This window comes from Plectropomus leopardus, chromosome 20, assembly GCF_008729295.1.
Source record: "Plectropomus leopardus isolate mb chromosome 20, YSFRI_Pleo_2.0, whole genome shotgun sequence".
Taxonomy (NCBI): domain Eukaryota; kingdom Metazoa; phylum Chordata; class Actinopteri; order Perciformes; family Serranidae; genus Plectropomus; species Plectropomus leopardus.
Genome location: NC_056482.1, coordinates 22,309,920 through 22,334,932, shown reverse-complemented (window position 1 = coordinate 22,334,932; position 25,013 = coordinate 22,309,920). Strand labels below are relative to the sequence as shown.

General features: G+C 39.1%; 1 protein-coding gene across 1 annotated transcript in view; it reads right to left on the bottom strand.

Moving 5' to 3' along the window:
* si:ch211-127i16.2 (probable flavin-containing monoamine oxidase A) overlaps positions 1 to 17,278 on the bottom strand; it is a 51,300-nt gene extending 34,022 nt beyond the window's left edge. The window contains exons 1-7 of the mRNA XM_042509001.1: positions 17,075 to 17,278; positions 16,862 to 16,949; positions 14,477 to 14,657; positions 13,266 to 13,380; positions 12,621 to 12,778; positions 10,788 to 10,877; positions 7,772 to 7,856 (exon numbers count right to left, since the gene is read on the bottom strand). Of these exons, the coding sequence (XP_042364935.1) occupies positions 7,772 to 7,856; positions 10,788 to 10,877; positions 12,621 to 12,778; positions 13,266 to 13,380; positions 14,477 to 14,657; positions 16,862 to 16,949; positions 17,075 to 17,192 (835 nt within the window). The 5' untranslated portion in view covers positions 17,193 to 17,278. The remainder of the gene's footprint in view (positions 1 to 7,771; positions 7,857 to 10,787; positions 10,878 to 12,620; positions 12,779 to 13,265; positions 13,381 to 14,476; positions 14,658 to 16,861; positions 16,950 to 17,074) is intronic.
* Positions 17,279 to 25,013: the final 7,735 nt, after the last annotated feature.

Genomic DNA, 25,013 nt, shown 5'->3' with positions numbered 1-25,013 from the left:
TATTTATGTGGTCCAACCACATGAGCAACACACACAGTTACAACTTATTCACTAAATTATTTAAAACACACGGTTTATTTATTTAAAATTATACTAACAGTATATGAATCTCTATGATGCCAATCAGTGTCCTGAACCATTTGAGTCAAAGAGGTGCCGCTTTATAGCTTGACCACTGTGGGTGAAATATGCAAGTCAAAAAAAGCTTTTTTTCCAGACTAATATTGCAATTAAGTATCCAATTTTGTTGCTAAACTTTGTATTATTTACTATACACAAGCAGTAAATTACTCTATAGTACGACCAACACAACATTGGACAGTCAACATATCATCTGCTCTTTCATCTTGGTCAGGCGTGGTGTTATGATGGACTGAGATTAATTGATTTGTGAAATTATATGTATAACACCTTTATTTAGCTTTTGAACCATAAAAATACGTGAATCACAGTAGAATATTAAAACTTGTAACTCCAAGCCTTGGAATAATTTAAAAAGCATGGTGTAAAATGTAATATACAAAAAAAAAAGAATTTTACTTATTTCCAGTCAGTTACTGTATTGTAAAAAGAAAAATTACACAAGCACATGGCACACTGTTGTAAACATGGTGTTAACCACTCCTGCTTTAGCTTCTTGACCATAGTTGTGAACCTTTTTTTTCTTTTATGGATGTTCCTTTTATTATATTCTGTGTCACATCTCTGAATTCAGATGTTTTTAGGGGTCCATGTGATGGTGCTGATGATAATAATAATAATTCTGTTATATCTTGATCCCGTTCCCACTAAAGGATGCCAATACAATCCTCATTTGCATCGTTCTCTGAACATAAGAACTCTCATTTGACCGTTCATCAGACTGCTTTTTGCATCATTCTGTCATCTCTGGAAAACAGCTGCAAGTTCGAGAGTGTTTTATGGCTCCAGAGCAAATTGCACAACTGCTGGTTCCTGACCCATAACACTCTGACTTTTAAGGATGCTGCTTCCCCCCAGAGTGGTTTCCTTTCAGTCTTTTCATCGTCCTTCTGTCTGTCTTAATCTCACTCTCTCCTTTTTGAATACTGTGGCATTTGAATCCTCTCAGTCATTTTTTTGTGAATGCACTACTGGACAGTGTTGACCTTGCTTTCTCAGTTTTCTTTTGTCACTGACCTGTGAGTTACATCCATGGTTGCCTCCAGGAAGCAAAGGGCTTCGGAATTTCCATTACTTTCTCACTCTGAACTTTTATCATAGCACACAGGCACTTTTAGTGTCTTTGACTGTCAGAAGGATGAGGAAAGTAAAACATGAAAAGCCACTCAAATCAAGACATAACATCAAAGGGATGATGATTCAGAGATGCAGCTTCCGAATGGCAATTTATAAAGAGTGGTGCAAAGAAACTTTAAAAGGTATGAAAATAGCTAAAGCTAGATGGAGCTGAAGTTAAGTTTGTGGCCTAGCCTGTGTGTGCTGTGAAATTGGATCGTCTCTTTCATCCTAAAAAACCAATAGACCAGTGCACAGCATATGATGTAACAGCTTGTTGTGAAGAAGTAATTACATACACAACCTCTTGCTAGGTGTGTTGCCCAGATAATAGCCACGTGAAAAGAGAAAAAACCTTCACATTAGACTACAATGTATCAAGGTTTTGATCAGCACAAAGATAGAAGTACCTCTCATACCACAACTCTCAGCACATATCCATATAAAAGGAAAGAGTCTTTTTTTTTCTTTTTCAAACAAAATGTGTTATCACAGTCTGAACAAGGCCTCCCATAAATACATGGGTACATGAATATATTATACACCTCGACATAACTACATGAAAGACACCAGATACATCCACATACATACACACAGAATCAAAAGGATGAGGCATGACTACCGATTGATACCAAAGAGGAAGGGAAAAAAAGAAATCGCCCTCACTGTCATAAATCTGCAGGGCCATCACAAATAGACAGCACTATTCACCAACCACTTAATCCAAATGTTAAAGATGGATTCCTGTTCTGTATCTTTGGGCACGTTACACCACAGTTCTTTTATTGAATTACGTACGTAGCCCTTTGACAGTTATTGAAATTGAAGGCTCGGTAGTAGCAGCAGCAGCCACCCCTCCCCCATCACTCCATACACACACTGCAGTTCTGACATTACTTCATAATTTCTGCTGTTGGTCTGGACAAAAATAGACTCAGAGAGGATGACCCTTTTGGCTAAATTCCCCTCATTAGTTTAGGAATTCATTTAACTGTGGTTTAATATTGGATGGCTTTCAATCTCCTACGAATAAATGGCCAACTAAATGTAGCTGGTGGACCACAAACAGAAGATATATTTCATTTAGACTACTCATGTGAAGGTGCTGGAAGCGTTTTTTCTCCATCAGTTTCTTACTAAAAGTGACATGAAAACACTATTACACTGCCAGAGAGACACCTTGGTCAGGTCCATAGACTGTATAAAAATTTTGACATAGCATCCATCACTTCGCCCACTGGTTTTTGGGATCATTTTGAGGCCTTGTGTTTGGTATCTTAGCTGTTACCATCTTGTTTTTTTGGAGCCAGAGGTGATTAAATGTTGGCGATGGGGCTGTGTAGGAGTTGGGGGTGAAGCGGACTGAGAATAGGAGGACATGGTAGCAACTTATCAATCACAAGGTAGCTATGCTCTGAAGAGTACCCAACCGTATCGTCTATTTTCCTCTTAATGTGTACAGAGTTAACTTGTATAGTGTCCAGTGTGTTAGACTTTGAACACTTGTTGGTGAGACAGATTCACACATGCAGCTCAGCTTGAAGACCTCTGCTTCAGCGTTACAGTGCACAGTTTATTTTTGGGTCATATTATATTTATGTTTCACTTGCCTAATCACACTATCACAAGGCCTTCTACTTGCCCAAACACAGAGTGTACTCGCCCTGGGCACGTGTTAATGTTTAGCCCCGATATATATCTAATATTCATACATATATATATATAAATATTCAACAAGGAGATACAGTAAAATGCAGTACTAGCAAAATAACCATATTGTGAAAGGTTTTGTCACAGTCCTAAAATTATTATGATCATTTTTTTCTTTGCTTTCTCACGAAGCAAAATATTTAATATCGTTTATGCTTGCAATCTTAAGCACATTCTTCAATCAACAAACGATCCATTCACGAGTTAATAGTGATTTTAAAAAACAAACAAACTTTGCATACACCAAACTTTGGCTTGAAAACAAATAATATCCCATTTGTTTCAATTTGACTGTAGATTTATTGTTTTCATTCCTAATATCGTTACATCCAGTGCCCATAAATTAACTCTTGACTCACTAGCCAAAGGGACTGGTCGATGAAAAAAAAAGTCCATTAGCCAAGCATACTTTACGGTATATCAGTCAAAATGATGGCAGCAGGCAGCAGACTGGTGGCTAGTAATAGCTTTGTTTATATCAAACATGCATATTTTTACTGGCCAAAATGCATGCATAATATGACTTAATTATTTTAAAATGCTGTTGTCAAACAACTTGAAAATGATTGCAGAGGTACTTGGGGACCTGCTAAAGAAGAATATTATGGGGCTTGCTGATCGAACCTTGAATTGATTTTTACATGGAATTCTTATGTAGAGATGACAATTTTAGCCTCTAATAATTAAAATGCCCTCCCCTTTTAAACAACCTCTATGGCCATTCAAGTATAGATTAATGAGTTTGTAAAATGCACTTGCATGCACCATAGTCCGCGCCCGCACGCTTTGCCAGCTCGTCTTCATCACAGACAGCAGAGGACAGAAGCAGTCAAACCAAAAATGACACCAAAACACTGTAGAGACTCGTGGCATAGTTTTTTTTGTTACATAACTATTTAAGTACAAACATTTACTTGCCAGTGGAGTGGACAGCCTTCTGAGATTAACAGAAAATCTGGCTGTATTTGGTGCTTGGCAGGTGTTAATTTTGGACCTTAGTTAGATTCCTAATGTAATGTGTTGTTATCACAAAAAAGAATTGGACACTACACATTTATTATTATTATTTTTGGAAAACTTAAAGAATCACTATCTGTGTTTGTGGGACAAATGCATTAATGTCCACAGAAATGAGGAGACCTTTAGAAGAGCGCACTGACCATGGTTTGTCCTTTCCACACCCGAACATTTTCTACTGCTGAACAAAGCTCTGCAAAGCCAAATGCACTAAATTTGCCAGCTCATCAACACTTGCTTTATTGCTCATCAGACGAGATGTGAAATCCACACAGATAGCTTAATTCATTTCCACAGAGTTTAAATTCAGCAAGATAAAAATCACATTGCATTACTTATCTTCACAATCACTTCAGCTCCCACTTCATGTTTAATCCCTAAATGAGGCTCCATTAGTTTCATTCACAGCACAGCACACACTGGCCTAGAATCCTGGCTCACAGAGTCACTTGGCAAATCAATGCTAATGCGCTGCTTACCTGTTTTCTACCAGTGTAAACAAGCCTCTGGACTAAACCGTGAGTGACAGATGTAATAGTTTCCTCAACACTGCCCAAGCCTGCTGTCATTACAGCCGCTCCTCCTCCACGAGAAGATAGATGGCACCATCAGATATAGTGTTGCTTGGCTGCCTGTCAAGTTCATTTGCAATCAGATGAAATTCCCCTTTAGTCAGGTACAACGACTTTTGCAAGTGACGTCAAGAACGTTAGCTTCACCCACTTAAACCATTAAATACGCTGGCACATTCCCACACAGACACATATGTGCACACACAGCCAGACAGATAGCATGCTCTGCCAGGAACTTCCTTCTTGATAAAGAGAGACAGAAAAACACATTGAAACAAAATGTTAATTTAGTAACTGCAGAGCTGTCTCTGTAACTACTGCTGAATGTAAGACTGTACGCCTAATTGCATTATACTCCAACTTTATGCTGTGAGAGCTTAATTAGGATAGTAGTAGATACTAGGATGTAGTCTCAGAATGAATATACACGGGAACCTGTTTACCAACTGAAATATGCACATACTTCAACCACATCTTCAGAATTCAACACAAGGCCAAAATTCTCATTTCCAAGCTCATCCTTTTCATGCATAGCAATCTCATATGCAGTCAAACCAAACAGTTCATAAATCATTGACGTGAGTGAGAGAAGTGGTAACAAAAAAGAAGGAGAAAAAAGAAACTGACGGAACTCATTATAAAAGATGGATGGATGAATGGGGAGATAAATCCAGGAGCCAAGAACAGGACAAACGTGATATATTAGAGAACATGCAGCTCATATCCAGAGCTTGCATTTGTGTGTGTGTGAAGGCAGTGGTGGGTATCTTTTGATGCCAAGCACCTTTTGGACCCCGGAGAGTATTAATTTCTTTGTTCATTCATCCGCCTACTCATTCATTGATTCAAAAGCAAGTGACTTGAGAGGGAATTGGGAATGTCAGAAACAAACATCCCTAAAAGAAGAGCCAAATATGAGAGGTCGTGGATACTGTGGACAATTCATAGCTGTACTTTTGAATGTTTGGGTTGTAGCCAGGGTCCATTATTAACACCCGCCAAGCGCCAAATGCGGGTAGATTTTCTTTTTGGTGAGTAGGGTGAGGGTAAATGTTTGTATCAAAATAGTCATATAGTTTCTGATCATTTCTGATCCATTTGTGAGTTTATACATATATGTTATTACCTCCAATTGCACACCCGCGGTGCAGCAAAACCTGACCATCTTGAGCATTACAATTTTTTTGCCACCGTTAACCATGCAGGCCATCAGCTGATCTGCTAAACTATCATTTGCCGCTGGTCTGCTGCGAGCAAGAGTTGCATGCATACATGAAATCATAACTCGGAGGCTCCGTAGTTTGATCAAGACAACAGACTCCACATTGTCAGCTGCAGCTTCACTCCCTCCATTCTTACCTTTCACAATAAGAGCCCTAGACATATAAGCTGCATTACAGCTTACCAGAGTAAACTTATTCACATGCTGAGGCTGTGCTGATAAGCTGTTCAATATATTTAAATTAGTTTTGCTTCAGATGTTGCTCTGGCCTCTTTTTTAACTTTGTATTCAACACTATACATTATTATTACTTTTTAGATTAGACACTTTTTTGGCTTTTAAAGGTCACATGATACTATGACTATGCGCTTGTCAGTAGGAACTGGCTCCCTCGGGCATGATGCAGAAGGTTCTGCAAGAGGTGTTATTGCATATTGCATAACTCCTCAAAAATTGAGTGGATCATCCAGAAGTTTTGAATCCATAACTCTTCTGTGAAATCGTGGACTATAGCCTTCAAGAGATCCCTTATACATGACCGCTCCCACGTATAAGGGGCTTGCCTTTCCATTATCACTCGCATAATGACGATTAGTGCGATGGCTACAATAGACATAAACCTGCTGCTGTTTTGAACATCCAATTGCCATGTTTCTTGGAATGTTACTGCAGGAGAAGTGCACAACATTGTAAGAAAAGTCGCATATCACTCAAAGAAAACGCAGTCATCTCACAAGTGCACAAGTTTTTTTCCAAGTTTTGCATAAATCTGTAATGGAAACTGCCTACTATCATCATTTAAGCTCTGTCCTTCACTCCCCCACCAACTGGAAAGCTACTCAGGTTTACTCGCTTCTGGAAAATTAAAACGAAACAGATGACTTCAAGCAGCAGTCTTCCCTTTAATTTATCTCTGACTCCTTTTGGGAGAGGTGACGTCTCAATCACTGGCCTGACTTTGGCTTTTGAAAGTCCCTGTCAATCTTCCCACACTGATTTAAGGCCAAAGCGTGGCACCGTGGCATCCGAGCCAGAGCAATCCATGCTGCATAATTCAACACTGGTCCCAAACCTGTCTCATTAAGGATCCTGGCCGTGGTCCACGGCTCTGAGTATGAGGCTTTGAGTGACAGATCTGTTGCCAGCTTAGTACAAACAGGCACAGACCCAGTGTAAGCCCCAGCTTCAGATTCAGCTTCGGCCCCTTCGAAACCTGGCAAAAACTAGCCCCGGCTCCAGTCTTAGTATGTGTTCCACACGTGACAAGCGTCAGCCAAACTGCAAAATATAAATCAACTCCAAGTCGCCGCTGTGAACCCTGCAGATGATAGGGAGTTAGAATGCAGGATTTCTATTTTCTGACTGGGAAAATATGAAAGAAAAGTGGATTCTCCTCAGGGGTTGAATATGTTTTTTTCAAACTCACAGGCACAACATGATGTCAATGCACATGGCTGCCCACACAGCCAAGAGAAAACATATTGTATTTGTAGTAATGTGTGCTGTTAATCTGTTAAAGTAAAAAAGACTTCGAAGTTCAGTTAACATGGCGTATTTTTAAAGGGTCAATTAAAACTTTCTGCTTCTTGTGAACAGCAGCACTTTACTGCAGGGGTCCATACTTTTCCCTTCTTGGTAGCTCAATTGCAGAGAAGTCGGTAATGACGTGTTTGTCACTTTCAGCCTCCTACCACCGACCATAACGAATGTCCCATTAGCCCCCAGTTAAAGTTTCGGCCTTGACTCTTGCTCGGGTTCAGAATCCAATCCGGGTAATTCCTCAGCCCATGGCCCGACCTCAGACAGAATTTACTTCAACCAAAGTGACTGCCACACCCCAGAGCCAAAAAGATTTAGGAAAATCAAAGATTTATCTGCATGGATGCACAGTTTGGCACATTTGACTGACATAGTGGGAGAGGAGGATATTTGGCTTCTGCGTCAGTGAGAATTTCATTTAGCGAGTCGACAGAGGTGGGAGACGCACACTGACCTGCCAAATGAGGGGGGCAGGTGACGATCACAGCTCTGCACAAGAAGGTGTTGGCGATGGTCGTCACCCTGGCCCACTCAGCATCCTGTCGAAACATGTAAACAGACATACAGCTTCAGTTAACAAGGAAGTTGCACAGATTTGTTAGAGCAGCACATCCTCTCTGGTGTGTTGGGGGTATTGCTGATTGTGGATACACTTAATTTGAAAAGCATAAGCAAAATTTAACTGAATTACTTGACATTCTTTTCAGTAGCTGACCCCATATTATCCAAATGTGCATTGGCTAAATTATTATCTCTTCTGAACTTAATTCTGCATTTCTGCCTAGTATTAATGCAGACATTTTATATGTCTGTACATAAACCTTGAGCCTTGAGACATTTATTCACGACAAGCGTCATCAAATGCCATACAGTTAATACCCAGACACTGTGTTCATTAATCATGTATTCAACAGTGAATAAAAATAGCTTCTGAGGAGATATTTAAACATGAGGCATAGCGTTATAAATAAAAACTGATTTCTTTCATTACTGTAGATTCTTTTTTTTGATACGGATGTCAATTCTGACAGTATGCCCAGAGATATTGTCGTAATTTATGCAAATTATGGGGTAAAATAAACTTTGAAGGCAGTTAAATGACATTGTGGTGTTAAGATGTTCTACTGTATGGTTTTTTAAAAGCTGCAGAGCTCTTGTATGCTAGCTCCCTTGGTCTCACATGCACTACACTTAAGCCTCTGGTAATAATTAAAACTCACCCACCACAGAGCGTCACTGTGCAAGATAGAAAGCTCTCATCCCCTGAGACTGAAAAACAGCTAGATATTTCTGGATGCTGAAAAATGAGGAATTAAATTCACTGTATTTTTTGCTCTCTTGAATGGTTCTCTAGTAACTGTAGGATTATTTAAGAAAAAAAAACTGTATTCACAGTATTAAAACAGTGAAACTTATCTGCACTTGAGTTTATCATCAAGTGCCATTGTAATAACCCCTCTAGTTTTTAGAAATTAAAAGATGTCCCAGTTCCCCAAATTTAGACAAGCTTTTCTTAAAGTCCCAAGGAGACCAAAATACTGGTTTTTATATTTTTTGATTCATCTGTGCACGGCACTATTGCCTTGCAGCAAGGAGGTCCTGGGTGTGAAGCCCACCGGGACGCCTGTGTGAAGTTTGCATGTGCTGCCGGTGCCTTGGTGGGTTTCCTGGGGGTGCTCTGGTTCAGCTTTGGTGAACTGGAAATTCTAAATTGCCTGTAGGTGTGAATGTGATGTGAGTGTGTTTGTCTGTCAATATGTGTTAGGATGTGTTAGACTAACAAAATGTCAAGGGTGGGCCCTGCCTCATGCTGGGAAAGGTTTTTACAACCCTGGACATGATACTACTCTTTTTATCCTTTTGTCACTCAAATTATTACTGTAATGTACTGGCGAGTTGGACTGCAGTTAATGAGTATTGTTAATACAAATTATAATTCTTTTTTCACTTAATTTATTAATCACCGTTTACGCACATACAATGTAGGGCTGCAACTAACAAGAATTTCCATCCTTAATAATTTACTATTTCTTTCTTGACATTTTTAAAACAATTTTTATCCATAAAATATACATACTCGGGAGAAATGCTTATCACAGTTTCCCAGAACACAGCCTTAAATCCAAAGACAGTTTAAGGACAGTTTAACTCCCAATTGAAAATAGTGAGTGTAATGAGCGGTTTCATGTAGGAACTGTTTGTTTTCAACCAAACTAAAGCCCAACTGCATAAAAGCACAGAAAAAAGTTTGCATCTACTCATGGACACGAAGCATGTGATTGTGACAGTTTCAGATGTAAACATTAGTGGCATCCTCTTTGACTGAGCATTAATGTCACTTAGCTCAGTGGTGTCAGGTGAGCTAACAGTAGATGCATGCTTCCCTCTGCATGGGCCAGTAGAAAGTAAATAGTTCCTGCATGAAACCGCTCACAACAAGGTCTGTGGATTATCAGGTCATGACTTCTGGAAAGAGACATTGCTGTTGAGTTTTTCAAATGAATATTTTGGCACTTTGAGCAGTAAAAGGCAAGTGCCATCCAGTTCAGTTTGACTGGAGAGAAGGCTGATTTTTCTCATACCAAAACAATCTGAACTGATAAATAACACTACAGGTAAGAGGAAAAAATATGTTTGTTTTTTTTAAATTTTGGAGTGAACTATCCCTTTGACTTAACTGCCACTGGAAACTAAGCAAACCAGCAGAAGTTTGCATTTGAAAGGCTTGAATAGATTTTTTGTGACATTTTTATTCCAAAAATGATTTAAACCAGTAGGCCAAAAAGAATTAAGATAGTTGATGATTCCTTTTTTCTTGATGGACTTTTTGTTTCAGCTGTAAGTGGCAGAGAATATTTTCCTCAGAATTCCCCAGGGTGAGTCAAGTGTGGCATTTTTAATTAGCTTTTTTTTTTTATCTCACCAAATATACTCAATTTACTATGATTAAAAACACAAAACAAAACAGAAAAGGACCAAATACTCTTTCAGGAGGCTGCAACCAGTTAATTGTTGTAGTTTTTTTCTTGAATGATGACAAACTGATCAAAATTGATAAATTTCTGTTGATTAACTACACTACTCTCTGGCTTTACTTTGGAGTATCTCAGGAAATATAGATGGAATCAAATGGCTGGCTCCCACCTGGTAGAATTTGGTATTCAATTTAGCGTTCTATAAGTTATAATCCAGTAATTACATTCAATATTATCATACAGCTATCAAATTCAATATCCAATCCCTTAACAAATTAATAAATGAATTAACGGTATAAACAAACAATATATTAAGCTAAAGCTCTGCACTTAAGGGTTCATGAAGCCTTCTTGGTCTCTCAGCTGTGGATGAGGAAGACAGTCAGGCGGAACAGACAGTGCCTTCACAGGAGACGGACTGTTTCCCCACTGAGGAAGCTGTTATCTCTGTGTCGCGCCTCATCAATCCCTGAGTGAGCTGTTACTGTACTCTACCTGCCATATGGCCGTCACAGCAGAACCCAGCCGGACGTTCTTCCACCCAACGCGTTCTGCCAGACACTGTGAAAGCTGTTGGGTGCCTCCCTGTGGAGAGACAGATACTGCACTTATAATCCATTAATACCCTGGATGGGCAGAGTGCTTTAAGTCAAAGGGTTTCTCTACCCGAATCATAAAACCACAAGCCCCTGGTGGTGTGTTGCCAGCTGTGCAGATAATGAAATTATATATGCCAATATTTTTACATATCTGCATCTAAAACTTATGCTGACACCTCGATGCAAAAACGAAAAATAAATTGGAAAAGCACATCAGCAACATTTACATTGTGGGAATTATGTACTTCCAGTGGTACAAAAGTGTGCAGTGTCCAAATGAAATTTTTGACTCACGGGACGAAGGAAGCTGGTAGATGAGAAAAATCCACCAGCCTAGTGTACTTTCTGCCAGCCAAAATAATGGTATGAGGCAGCAAACTGATGGCTAGTAATAAAAAGTTTATTTCAAACATGCATGTCATTATGTATGCATGTTTGGCATGACTTTAGTATTTAAATATTTAAAAATGCTGTTAACAGCTTTGATCAGAGAGATACTTGGGGATCTGTTAAACAAGAATCATATGAAGTTTGCTGATAACAGCTTCATTTGAATTTTAAATTGAACTTTTAAAATCTGCTTTTCTGGAGATGATTGGGATATTGTTAAGATTCTAGCCTCTAATAATTAAAGTGCTCTCACGATTTAATCAACGCTCATGGCCATCTGAGTATAGATTACTGAGTTTGCAAGGCGCACATGAATGCACCATAGTCGGCGAACACAAGCTTGGTAGAGTTCAGAGTTCAAGAGGTGCACCTGAGTGCAGCATGACGTTCCTGTGCTGTGAGTGTCAAACTTGTCTCTGACACAGACAACAGAGGACAGAAGCAAGGCAACCGTAAATGACACCTATAGAGACTCTCAACGTATTTTTTTTTTCACAATTATATAACTACTTGGGTACAGACAATTACCTTGCAGACAGAAAATCTACCTAAAGCTTTTGGTGTCTTGCGGGTTTTAATTAGGGACCCTGAAAGTGCAACTTTTTTTCAATGCAAGAAACTATATATAAAAATCAAGGAAAAATATAACTAAATGAACACTGACTTCAATCTAACATTTCAGGAGAAAATATATTCAAAATCTCTTTAAATGAGAACAAAATAAGACGGCATTTCGCAGTGGAGAGGTGTACATCTGAGCCTTGAGTCCTTATTATCTACAACAGATGAAAATACACACATTTGATGGTGCTTTTACTGTATCCGTGGTGCAATCATGCTCACAGTCCTACTCATAATATAGCTGAAATGCCTAGTGAGAAAATTGCTGTAGATGAAATTAAGTGGAGAAAATGTGCTAATGCACAAGTTTGGAAGTAGAAAAGCTTTGTTGCCATTTTCTGTTTCTTCTTTTCTTGGCCTTCAGCCCTTTTTGCAGTCCACCACTCTGAGGAGAAAGAATCTTCAGAAGCAATAGCTCAAAAATAGAGCGATACAGAACCATAACTTTCATGCTGAGGGAGCTCATAGAAAATAGGAAAATCCAATACAAGACTGCAGCTCCAGGTGTTTAAACTGTGCCAATCGATGATGCGTTTTAGGACAAAGAAAGGCCTTGTGTTTATTGGGACAGGGTTTAAACGGGATGTGCAGACTGTGTTGCAAGGACCGGTTTCTGAGTCTTATTAGTGTGAGGAGAAAAAATCCAATGTACTCTCCAGTTTCAAAAAAGCACTCAAGTCAACAATATGCAGTCAGGGGAAGGATATGAGGCTGGTACCTTTATCTTGAGCTCTTGAGCAGACCCTGGGGTGCTCTCCAGCAGTGGCAGTAGCCCTCCAGCTGCTGCAGCATACATGAGGAAGAATAGGAAGGACATCTGGGATGGCTCCGTGCCAAAAACAGACCTGCTGCACAGTCCCATCTCCTCTTTTAGCTCTGGCAGAAAGGAGTGATGAATATATACTGTAGCTCTGAATGTGTAACAGTTTATACTAGAGACATTTTATGTACTGACAACAAACTTCTTTTTTTACTGAAATATCTCAACTAATACTGCAAGGACTATTCCTAGATTCCCAGATTCCCAGAGGACAAATTCTAATTCTAAATTATTCTTTATTGTTTACTTGGCCATGACTGCTAGAGATCAGAGAGAACCTGTGGACCTGAACTTTTAGTTATCTTCAGTTTTTTTCTTTTACAATGAGCATCCAAGCCTCAAAGAGAAGCTATGCTTTACTTTTTTGACCCCTGACTTTTTTTTTATGAAGGTCAGATTTGTCTGAAACACTGTTTTCTAATGTCTTCGTCAACATCACTATGAATCAATTCATATACGAGACAAACACAAAGTAGAAAGAAGTCACTATGCTCAGTTGAGGGAGATAAAGGAGAGATATTTAAAGCTACATTTAACTCTGACCTGCAGTCCATGCATGTTGCTCAATGTATGAGTGCAGGGTCATACTGTCTAGTTTGACAGCGTTGGGAGTCCTCGAAGGATCCTCGACGCATACTGTGGCACACAATCTGTCAATCTGAGTGCAAAGTACAGTCAGCACAACACGCCCACTCATGATGCTTTACCACTGTGAGCCCAAAGCATCCCATTGATACAGATAAAAACAAAACAATTGTCAGAGGCTGTTGGAGGCTGCCAGACATGACTGACAGGGCTTCCCCTCCACATTTTCTACCTCCCACTGCTACTCTAAGCACTTATCCTAAGCAGGAGATTTTGCAGTACTTTGTTGTGAGATAGATGTACACTTGTCCTATCAGTCCAAACGCACACAGCATTGTAAATGTAAAATACCATTACCACATCCATTATGGACAAGCTTAGGAAAGATATTGGATAATAAAGCTGATTATATAAAAAAGGGCTGTAAAAACTGGCTTCTAAAGAAATACTGTGCAGGGTTCCCACAGTCTTGGAAAACCTGAAAAAGTCATGGAATTTCACAATCACATTTTTCAAGCCTGGAAAAGTCATGGAACTGGTATAAATCATTGATTTTTTTTAAAACCATCTAAATGTGTTGTGTGTAATAAAGTAAATGATTTAATTTAGTAAATTATTTTTAATTTAGCATTTTTTTCTTTAAAATAATTTGGTGTATTTTATAGAAACATTTTGGTTTTTGTTTGTTTTTTTTCTTAAATTTTTGAATTGCTTGTTTTCTTTGATAATCAGCTCTGTTTTTTTTTACAGCAAGAAACCTTATAAACAGAAACGATTGTTGGATTTTTTATTTATTTTTTGATTGTCCTTGAACAAATTATGTGTGACACTGATTTGAATCTTATATGTTTGAAAAACACCAGGCAAGTGGAGCAAGAAAACAAAAAATTGGAAAGCTTAAAAAGTCACTGAAAAGGTTTGAAATTTTGTCCATGACATTGTGTGGGGACCGTGACTATATATCTGCTGATATATATGATGTGTGTCATCTTGTTCTTGGTACACATGCAACAAGAAATTAATTAAACCATTCTTCAGCTTTGTATCATATTTGTCCACCGAGAGTTAGGGGTATTTAGCTGATCCTTATCCAACATTTCCAAGCAGAGGGGGAGATAGATTTGATTGAATATAATACAGAATATTGCTTTGTAAGGCTGCAGCCTCACCTTCCACAGGAGCTGGGAGAGATCCATTAGCACCACTGGGGATAGAGCAGGAATACTGGTTCTGTAGGTGCGAACTCGGGCGCCCGGCCCTCCCATGTGGTGCACCTTCTTGCCAGTATTGAATTGCGGGTACGTCTCTAAGCCGAGCTCCTTTATAAGCTCCAAGATGTGTGTTTGGGTGCTTAAAGAGAAAGGAAGCCGTTTTTATGATGCTCATGTTTACAGCGTTTCAGGATTTACTATAGGATTATTACACCCTGAGCTGACACATAATCATAAATGCATTTATTGTGAATTTAGAGAAGTGAGCTTCAGAATACAACATTGCTTGAGTGAATCTTTGAACAACTGGGAGAAAAAAACAGCAGAATTGTAGACATAAAGCACCTGAGAGATGCCCTCTCCTCTTTCAATTAAACTGTCATCAAAGTGCTCTTGAACAATGCAGTTCACACATTCACTTTTTCAGCTTTTTTTGTTGCCACAAGTTGACTACAGGTTGTAACCTACGAGCCAGACAGCTCCTAGATACAAATTTGAAAGCTTGTTACTTTGTTGATCTGTGCTGTGAGGTGTTCTGAATCTTGACTGAAATTTCTCGAGCATCCTTTTTCAAAAAAGGGCTTTCAGCTTCAGAGTTACCGTACAATGTTTCCTCCAAAACCTGATGACAAATGGGACAGTTTTTAAGATAGGCTGGTAGTGGGGATATGAGGTTGGGTACTTCATTTTGGAAGATTAGAAAACGGAGGACACAATGGTCCATGAAATATTGAATATAGACAGATTATGATGGCTGATAGAGACAAGAAAAAGGGAGGTGAGCTTGAACAGTGAAAAGATAGAAAAGTACCATGTTACTTTCCACATGCCTGACTGCCAGCCAAGCATAGCAAAGTCCAAATCAGTTAGCAAATAATCACTGCATATATTTTACTGATGATTTCTGTGGCGCTTATCTATTTGGATCTCTGTTCCCTGTCACCAACACAACAGCTATTATTCCTGGTGTCCACAGGAAAACCATATTTTTTCACATTATTATAGAAATGAAAACAATCACTACATATATGCTCATCATCCATATGTAAATATATACACACACACAAGCAGTAGATAAACAAATTGCAGCAGTAGTTCATTAGCAGAAGCCTACTACAGCATATGCATTGGAATCAAAGTTATTGAGCCTATAGTGTTAGTCTGCTACATGGTTTGCCACGGATGCCTCTGGTGAACCCCTGAAAAATGCTCTTGACATGACATTTTTGGTCAACTATCAGACGAAACGCCATATCATTTCCAGAATGAATTGTAGCTACTTTACTCTCCATATAGCAACATCAGATCAATATTTTTATTTGTTTAGTATTTAAAAAGTCCTGCAAAACTAATGGCGTTCTTACAATGTTCCATTGGGACCATTGTGGAAAAGAAAATATAGAGGACAGAAGAGTAAAGAAGGGGAGAAATAAGGAGTGGAAAAAAGTTACATCCTTTTGGTTTTCAGAAGTCAAAACCCAAAAGGACACATTCAAGACACTGGTTAGCCAGTTAGCACATTCAGCAACACAACCAGTGCCGATAGAACAAAGAATATTTACTGTGTGCCAGAGCTCAATTCTCAAAAAAGTAATCTTACCTAATACAACAAATTTATTTTGATCCAAAGCCCTTATTTGACTTTAGTTGTTTATCTTTTGTCAGTTCTGTTTCACTTCTAGTGCACTCAGCTGAACTGACAATCAAAGGGATTTCTTTTACCGACGGGCTCTGCAATCACCTTCTGGCTGAAAAATAGCCGACAAGGTGCCAAATGGTGCCAACTGTGCAAAACATATTGCAAATACGAGGGTGACAGATGCTCACCAGTGGCCTGACATTGACCAAAGACTGACTGTCGGCTTGGTTTGTCAAGGCCCTTAGACTCAAAGAGAGCATTACTACCACTGACATATTTTTACTGTATATAATTTGACTGAGCATCCCTGTAAATGATAAAAAACCCTGTTTTAGTCATGATACCATTGAATCTATGTCTCATCCGAAATCTTTTTGGCTATTTTTAATATGTGACTAACGTTCAATTGAAAACTAGCAGCCTGCTCTACAAACACAGATTTTATATTTGTGTCGTGTTCAGTGCTACTCTGCTGCATCTCAATTACTACTAGAGGCTTTTCAGTATCATAAACAATACAAGTTCCTGTCATGAGCAAATTGTTCTGATTTTCCTGTTCTCTTCAACTAGAAAATCCATGTAAGACATAATTATACAATTGAATACCCTTGTGATCTCAACTGGAGTGACACTTAAAATGTTAAATTCGAGTGGCTTGTCTCGGTTTTCCCTCTGTTACTCCTGTAGTTTTTGATCAAACTTACCTTCCCACCCACTGCCCTCCAAAATCCCAGCGATCATTACCATTGGCTGCTGGTATTTCAGTGGACAGAGTGCGACCTCCCACCCGATCTTCATGGCACACAAGACATGATTTAGTCAGAAGCAAACCAATTTTCAACAATTTCACAGCAAAACCAAACCAGTGCTAAATGACTTCCTTTTCAGGTTACCAATTGCTTTTAGTTTTTACAAACCTTTTCCTTCCAATATCAGTATTCTCAGCTTGGCATTCCTTTTTCTGAGGAAGTGAGCCGCACTCAGTCCAGATAGTCCCGCGCCAACAATAATAACATCCCAAATTTCTGCAGTCATAGTCGAGCTCAAGTGACTACGTTTTCTTGTGCCAACAGAACTGGTGCTGGTAAACCGTGGAGTCAGAAACAGAAATCCAACTTGTATTCCCTTTTCTTCCCTGTATCAGTTAGGTTATCTTGCAAAGCCTGGGCTGCTTTCATAACAGTGCACTTTGGAACTGTGAACAACTGAGCCTGTGACCTACTTGGCAAAGAATCAGAAATGTAAACTCCAGCAATAAAAGCCAGGAAAAGGCCTTTGATTTTTGAACAGTAGAGATGATGAGATATCTTGTGCATTTGTAACAGTCTTTTTAAAAATTGCACAGATTTGTTTTTTTATTTAAACATTTATTTTTTACCAGGAAAAGCTTAATTTAGATAAAAAATCTTCTTTGTAAAAGTGTCCAGGCCAAGACAGGCAGCAGCACATTGAAATAAAGTTGCAGAATTAAAATATATAACAGTTATAGACAAAAAAAAAAAAAGAATCACAGCAAACCAATAAATCTGATCAACATATTACGGATCACATTTAGGTTCAAAAGGTGTTCCAAAACATAATTTTAGATAATCAGTTAAATTGATATATAGTAATTCAGTCATTCTGTTAACAAGTGACAAGGTTGCAACACCATTATGACTTTTAATTCTATGGATGTGAGTTTATATTTTATGTTATGTTGTAGTGAATGACTTCTAATGTCTAATTCTAATGTGAGGTGAAGGCCATACTGGGCCACACTGTCCACTTTTTAACAACTTCAGCTCTAAGACAAGCCTAAAAAACACAAAATGTGCCAATGTCCCAACTCTAACTGTTGTGAAAAGATTCATCGTGAGTCTTTTTTCTTCATTATGTACACTTCAGAGATTTTTTTTATCGCAAAACTCCAGCTGGGAGATGCTTAAAAACAACCATCACCCATTAATAATTGATACAGAGAAATGAGTAATTAATAGTAAATCAGTCGCAAAATTATATTGAGAAAGTAATTGTACAAATAAAATATAAATCGGATCTCAGACAACAAATTTAGAGATAACTGACGAAAAATACTACTCTAATTCAAAACGATAGCTATTTTTCTTAACCCCAAAACCAAATAAATTTGGAACTAACAGATGAAATGCTGAGAACGGCCCTGCAACTACTTGTACACTTTTTTTTGTATTATTTTAATGAACTTCTAGACTCTCTAGTCTTATTTTCATAAAAGTAGTTCTTGAAATATCACTGTAAATGAATCCTAATTTCTGCAGAACTGGATGTAATCCCTCAAGACTGCAGACACCCATACTTAAAAAATATTCTTTTGGTTACAGCAAAAAAACTGTGGACTCAGCTCTGATGTATCCTCTACAGGCAAATGGACAAGCAGATAAAAGGTATGTATTAAAGTGTGTGTGTGTGTGTGTGTGTGTGTGTGTGTGTGAGAGAGAGAGAGAGAGAGAGAGAGAGAGTGAGAAGTGGAAAAATCCTACAAACTGAAACTTCATAGAAAACCATATGAAAAACATGGCACCCACCTCAGTTGACCTCAGTTTTTTTCTGTCTTTTGGTTTCCTTTTGTTTCGTTAAGTAGATATAAAGAAAAAATAGAAATTTATGTTGGTGCACATTGTAGTTGGGCATAAAGCATGATTGTAGAGGACAAAGTGGTAATGTATGTGCCAAATACAGACTGTCAAATGTAATGTCAGTCAGGTCAGGGGCACCAAGATATTTTGGTCCATGTTATTGAACAAGAACTAGCACAATGAGTTTCGTGGCTGGTTCATTTTCCCCCAAAATGACAAGGACACTCAGATCAATGTCTAAAAGAACTGATGGATTTCTTCTTTAAAAGGCTAATGAAATATTTTGACACAGTTACATAAAAAGCATGCCAACAAGGGGTTGTGGAACAAGTAACACTTGTTTTTTTTCGAGGACTCATGTATTAATCCAAGCAGTGAAACTCCCTGCTGTATTTGCTTGCTCTTTGTTTATTTTTCTACACTAAAGCTGTTTTCGAGCTCAAGAAACATTAATCCCAGAGAAGCCACACTTGGCATGTTTGTCTATATGGTATCCAACATCTTAGGCAAGGCCAAAAACTCATTTTGCACAATGGTTACGCATGTGTTTGTTTTTACTGACAGCTGTGACAGGGCTTGTCATGGCAACATGTGGTCCTGGAGAAACCTGTTTTGTGGGAATTACCACAGAGGCGGCCTTGAGTACTTTGCCAGGTGTTCATATCTTTATCTGTCTGTCTGTGGACAGATTTTGTTACTGTGACAGCACCAAAAATGTGCAAGATGCCTTCACAAAACCTTACTGGTGTGTGACTGAGATCAAAACGGAGGCTGAGTGTGAACTTGGGTGTGTTGTGAGCGAGGTTGTTGATAGTAAGAGGGTAGGAAGTAGGAAAAAAGCCATTGACTATTTTAAGCCCCTTGCTTATGAAACTTGACAATTGTATAGTGGAGATCACAGTGAAGGCCGAGTTTGAAGATGGGTGTGGTTGGAGCAAGGTTCCCAGTAAAAGGGGAATAGGAAGTAGGGAGGGGGCCATTGGCTCACGCACTTTACTCCCCATAGCCCCTTTGTCGCTGCATAAAAAGCCTGTGAACATCTGCAAATGTCTGGCTTTTTAATGTAAGGTTATTATCGTCAAATGCCTCTGTAGTTGTCACTAGGGTTGGGTACTGAAACCTGGTGTCAACATGGCACAGGCTCCTATATGACCGGTGCCTACAGGACCTAATCATAACGCAGACTTCTTGGCCTCATTTGGGTGTCAGAAGTGCGAGTAGCAGAATAGAGAGAGAGCGCAAGCGAGCAAGATAGAGCAAGCGAGCATGTGTGTGCCAGTGACAGTGATAGTGAGGCTGCAGCAGCAAGAGCAGAGAGTATAAAGTTAAGCGGTGGTTCAGTGAAAAAATTCTACAACTCCTCAAGACTTGAGCCAAGACTTGCACTAATTTTTGCCCCTAAACTGGCGACATGCAATGAAAGGCAACCACAAAACACTGTCCGTCTCCACCAAAGCAGTGCTCAGACGTCATCCTTGCATTCATGCTTTTTACTTTTTACGGGCCTGTATATGACATCAAACGTGACACATCAAAAAAACTACACAAAACAAAAAGAACACACACACACACACACACACACACACACACACACACACACACACACAGAAAGGCATGCTCATCTGCTGCTCAGCCCTCTCTAACACCATTGTAAAGTTTGTTGCCGATAGGCCTTATCAGGAACAACAAAATCCAGCACCTGTTGGAGTGGTCTAATTGTGGCTGTGGAAAAAGAGCCCATTTACATCAGTGGAGCAAAGCTGATGTTGAGAGACTACAGCCCAAAATTGTGCGAGAACCCTCTGTTCCAGCATACTTCAAAATCTAACAGAAAAGTGGGGCAGCAGCATCTGTAGGAGGCGTTGCTATGCAGTGTGTGTCATGGGGGGGTCAGGGGACACAAAGTTGACCATTACTTAGCAGACAGAGACTTTGAGATGATTGACAGAGTTATCCAGCCATGAGAAGCTGCTTTCAGGCTTTCGGTTCTGTGCTTGAAAGACAGGGAGTCTTGTGGAGCTTTGGTCGTCACTAGAGGCAGAGAGAGTACTTTTACTAATCCCCGATATTCTGCTATTATTCCTAATATGACAATATTCCAAATTTAATATGGGTAATGTTAACAGCATGTTCTGTTTGGATATCATGAATCAGGCCTGTTTCTCTGTGTAGCATTACCTGAGTAAATGTAAGATATGCTGAGATTATTTGAGTTTTAGGAGCAGTCTTTGGACATACATACATACAGCACATTTGGAATATGCGTCTCAATTTAGTTTTTGCAATTTTTGACACACAGATGCATGGCCAAAAGAAAAGCACACATTTCAACAGAACAGAACAGTGACATAAATTATGTGTGTGTGTGTGTGTGTGTGTGTGTGTGTGTTAAATTAATATGTATATCTAAAAACCCCATGTTAATACTGCTTGTAAGGAGAAACACACCTACTTTAAACATTATGAAAGACTTACATATCAACATGTTTTTGGATATGGGCAAATATCGCAACGCCAGCCTTCTCAAGAAGCTGGCTAATGGAATGAAAGAAGGAGGCTGTTTCACAGTCCAACAAGTCCGCCAAAATTCCTATTTTGATACAAATAAGCAAAATAGCACAAGTGGCTCCAGCTGTTCCACTTTCTCAAATTTTCATGTTATAAACATGTTCGGGCATGTTAATCAGAGTATGCATGGCATGAGAACAGGAATATTTATGGAATATTCATTTTCATTAGCCAAGTAAACAGCGTAGATATGTTTTTGGGGAATAAGGGCGCAGAAGTGCCCGATTTGTTAATTGCCAAGCAGCTTCCCGCCAGCCGTCAACTGGCCATTTACACCAGGAGTGCATTTCTCTGTGCCAGCCAGCAGCGAGTTTTCTTCTCTGCTCCTTTCTAATCACGCGACTCTGTCCCTGTCTCTCTGTCACTGCTTGCTTGTGTGTCTCTTGCTTGTGTGTGTATGTGTGTGTGTCTCTGTGTCCACGTCTGTCTCTGTGTGCCTGCTTGTCTCTCTCCCTCTGTGTTTAGACACAACTGATGAGCATTTTATCATTCATCATGGTCAAATCTTGTATATCACTTGTAAGATATTCTTTTTTGTTGTTCGTTGTAGAGTATTTAGTGTATTTTCCTGCAAGATTTGCCCTTGATTTGCAGAAGGAATATACCAGACACTGAAACTTTTGCTGCAGATTGTCAGCCTGCAGTGGAGCTCAGGGCTCACAGCACGTCCAGTGTGAACGGGCTGATTGTTCAACACGGGTGCCGAAAGCAAGCGGCCGGTGCTCCATGGAAAAATGGCATGCTTTGCGGCCGTTCAGCATGCCAGCGTTAGCAGCTCAACTATGAGAGGCTCTCCTATGTGTGTGTGTCTGTGGGGGGGTGTCAGTGCAAAGTCATAGCTATAAAAGTTACTGTTTGTCAGACCCTAAATATCATGTTAACCTTTGAATATAGCACAATTATCGGCAGATCCATGTGGAAAAAAAAAGTGGAGTGGAGCTTCCCTTTACATTATTGGGTGTCCATATTTCACCTGTATTTCTATTTCTGATGATCTATGTAACTGTTATTGCTGCACCATTGTCAGCATTCTCACCAGTTGTATCAGTGTTGAGAAACTGTGCAGGAAATTGCTCTGTCTCTGACTGAAAAAGCAAAAAGGCAGCGGATGGTGAAAATTGCCCAGAATGATTACCGGCTCTCAGCTCCCCACTATCACGGACATCAAATCCAAGTGATACTTTCGGAGAACACACTCCATAGCATATTTCCTGCTTATAGCAATAAATATAACATAACTGCACTGACTGCGTTTCTGTGTGCACTAACAGTAAAGTTGAGTCTAATATAGCCTAATCTGACTGTCTAGCTGCTGTTTGGTGCTTTGTAGATTGCATACAGTACAAGAGGAAGTCTTGAACAGTTTGTTCTTGTATTCATATTAAAGTAATTAGGAAAGAGAAGTATCAGTTTCATGCTTTTAAAGCACTTATGCATAATTTTCTCTGGCAGAATGCACCCTTGTCCTAGACAAACATTGCTTTCCATAATACTTTCTTTAGTTACTCAGAGTCATGTAAATGAACCGATCCACTCAAATTTGGAAAAGAGTGGGTGTGTAGGGTCAGAGAAGAGTTTAGCTGGTTGTTCGATGGATGTGTCTCTGATAACGCTACTTAATCAGCAGGGGGCTATAAAAATAAATGTTTTTCACCAAAAATTGCCCAAAGCTAGTGGAATAAATGACTACAAGAGAAAATTCACATGAAGATTTTAAAGATGTGTTTGATATTTTTATACAGCTGCAGATAACGCATTTCATCCTTCATCACTAATCCGTTTTCTGCTTGTGTCGGCTGAGGGACGCCCCACTGTTTCTCATGTATTTATAAAGGCTGTTTCCTTGTAGATCTGGCACAGAGATACGCTTTGTACTTTTTCCATATATCCTGGTGATGTATACAAAACTAACTGCCTCATATCTTTGGCTGAACAACCACTTTGTTGTCTTGAGACCTCATGTTTTCCTTGTCTTCCATATCATTTGAAACTACAAACATCTGGCAAATTAGAGGAGCTCAAGTATTGTTTGGTGTATTGTGTATGAAACAAGGAGAGTGCAATAGCTGCGTGTTTCCTTGTACAGGCGAAGGAGGATTGGTTTTCTCTTTCGCATTTGAATTTAGTTTACATTTTATTTCTTATGTTTATTTTTATCTGAATAAATGAAAAATGAAGTTAGTGACTAGGATTGGGTATCAAAACCTGGTGCCAATATGACAACAATTCCTATATATGCCCCCTTTCAGCTAGTTGCTATTGGACCTATTTTATGTAATTTATGCAGTCAGCAATATAGAGAATCACAGTCATAACTGCTTCATAATTTTGGGTTAGAAAACCACTGCGTCACGTACATATAATCAAACGGTGCTGAGCAAACTCTGCCTTAGCTGATTAGTTTTAAGCCACCTAAAAAAGTCAATATCCATTTAATTTTATGCTATATTTAGAATATTTTCACCGCTTTACCATGCCGGAAGACAACCATTGCCAATGGGGATTTTTAGCCGTTATATCAAAAACACCAGACTCCAGTGAGTCTGAGAAAATCAGCTACTGAACGGCTGATTTGGGGAGGGTAAAGAGGCTTGAATATAGCGTACATTTATACTGTTACTCCTATTGATTTTTTTTTATGTGACTAAAGTATGTTTTGCTGCGGTCCTGTTCACAGCAGTGCATCGTTTAGCTTCTGTGCCAGTGTTGTGGGACTGTACTTTATTATCAGAGGAGGGGGGTGGCTTCTTTATTTAGAATAAATATAAAATACTACCTTTTAATGTTGCATGTCCCTCACCTAAGCCAAAAATAAAAACCCAAGTCCCTCCTCAGTGCGTAATATTTTTAAAAATGCCTTATCTGTTTTGTAGCACCCCCCCTCATGAATAATAAACAGTCCCTATCCCTAACCTCAGAGGGAGGCTGGCACAGTGACTTGGTGCACACCTCCTTGCTTGTCTTTCTTCTTCCTTTTCTTGTCTATTGAGGCTTTGTCGCTGCTGCTGAGCGTGTGCTGTCAGCTCGTGTAAGTTAAAAAACATTTAGGATTTAAACATTTAGAAGTCACCATTCTAAAGTCACCATTTAGAAGCCCTGACCAATACTGTGAACGATAGATCCACTTCTCACCCCCCACCCCCTAATTTCAGTGATCATCAAGGTTCTTCTGTAGTGGTGTGAACATCACATTATGCAAACTCTTATCACGATGGCCCAACAGCAGAAGGAGATGTGAAATACTATACATTTAAGTGACTGTAATATTTATTAATTGTGCAAAATAAGAAAAATACTTCAACTTTGGGTTGATGTTTTGTACATGTATACATGTCAATTAAAAAAATAAAATAGCGGTTTATTATATCAGCAGAAATCAGCATGCTGGCAAATACTGATACTTCTTTTTAAAGCCAATATCGGCTGATACCAATGAAGTGTCAATATTATCATGCATCCCTAATTATTGACCTTTGTTTTGTGTGTGTGTGTCTGTGTGTTTTTTTAAAGAAAGTATCCCTTCAGTACTATTAAGGCACTGGTACTTTTTTTAAGTATCGTTCTGGAACCTGTATCACCAAAACCCCAAACAATGCCCGACCTTATTAGTGACGGATGTGAACATTTGCAGAAACACAGACAACTAAGCAATGTGCATGTAAATATTTTTGCCTGTTGACACAGCAGCATT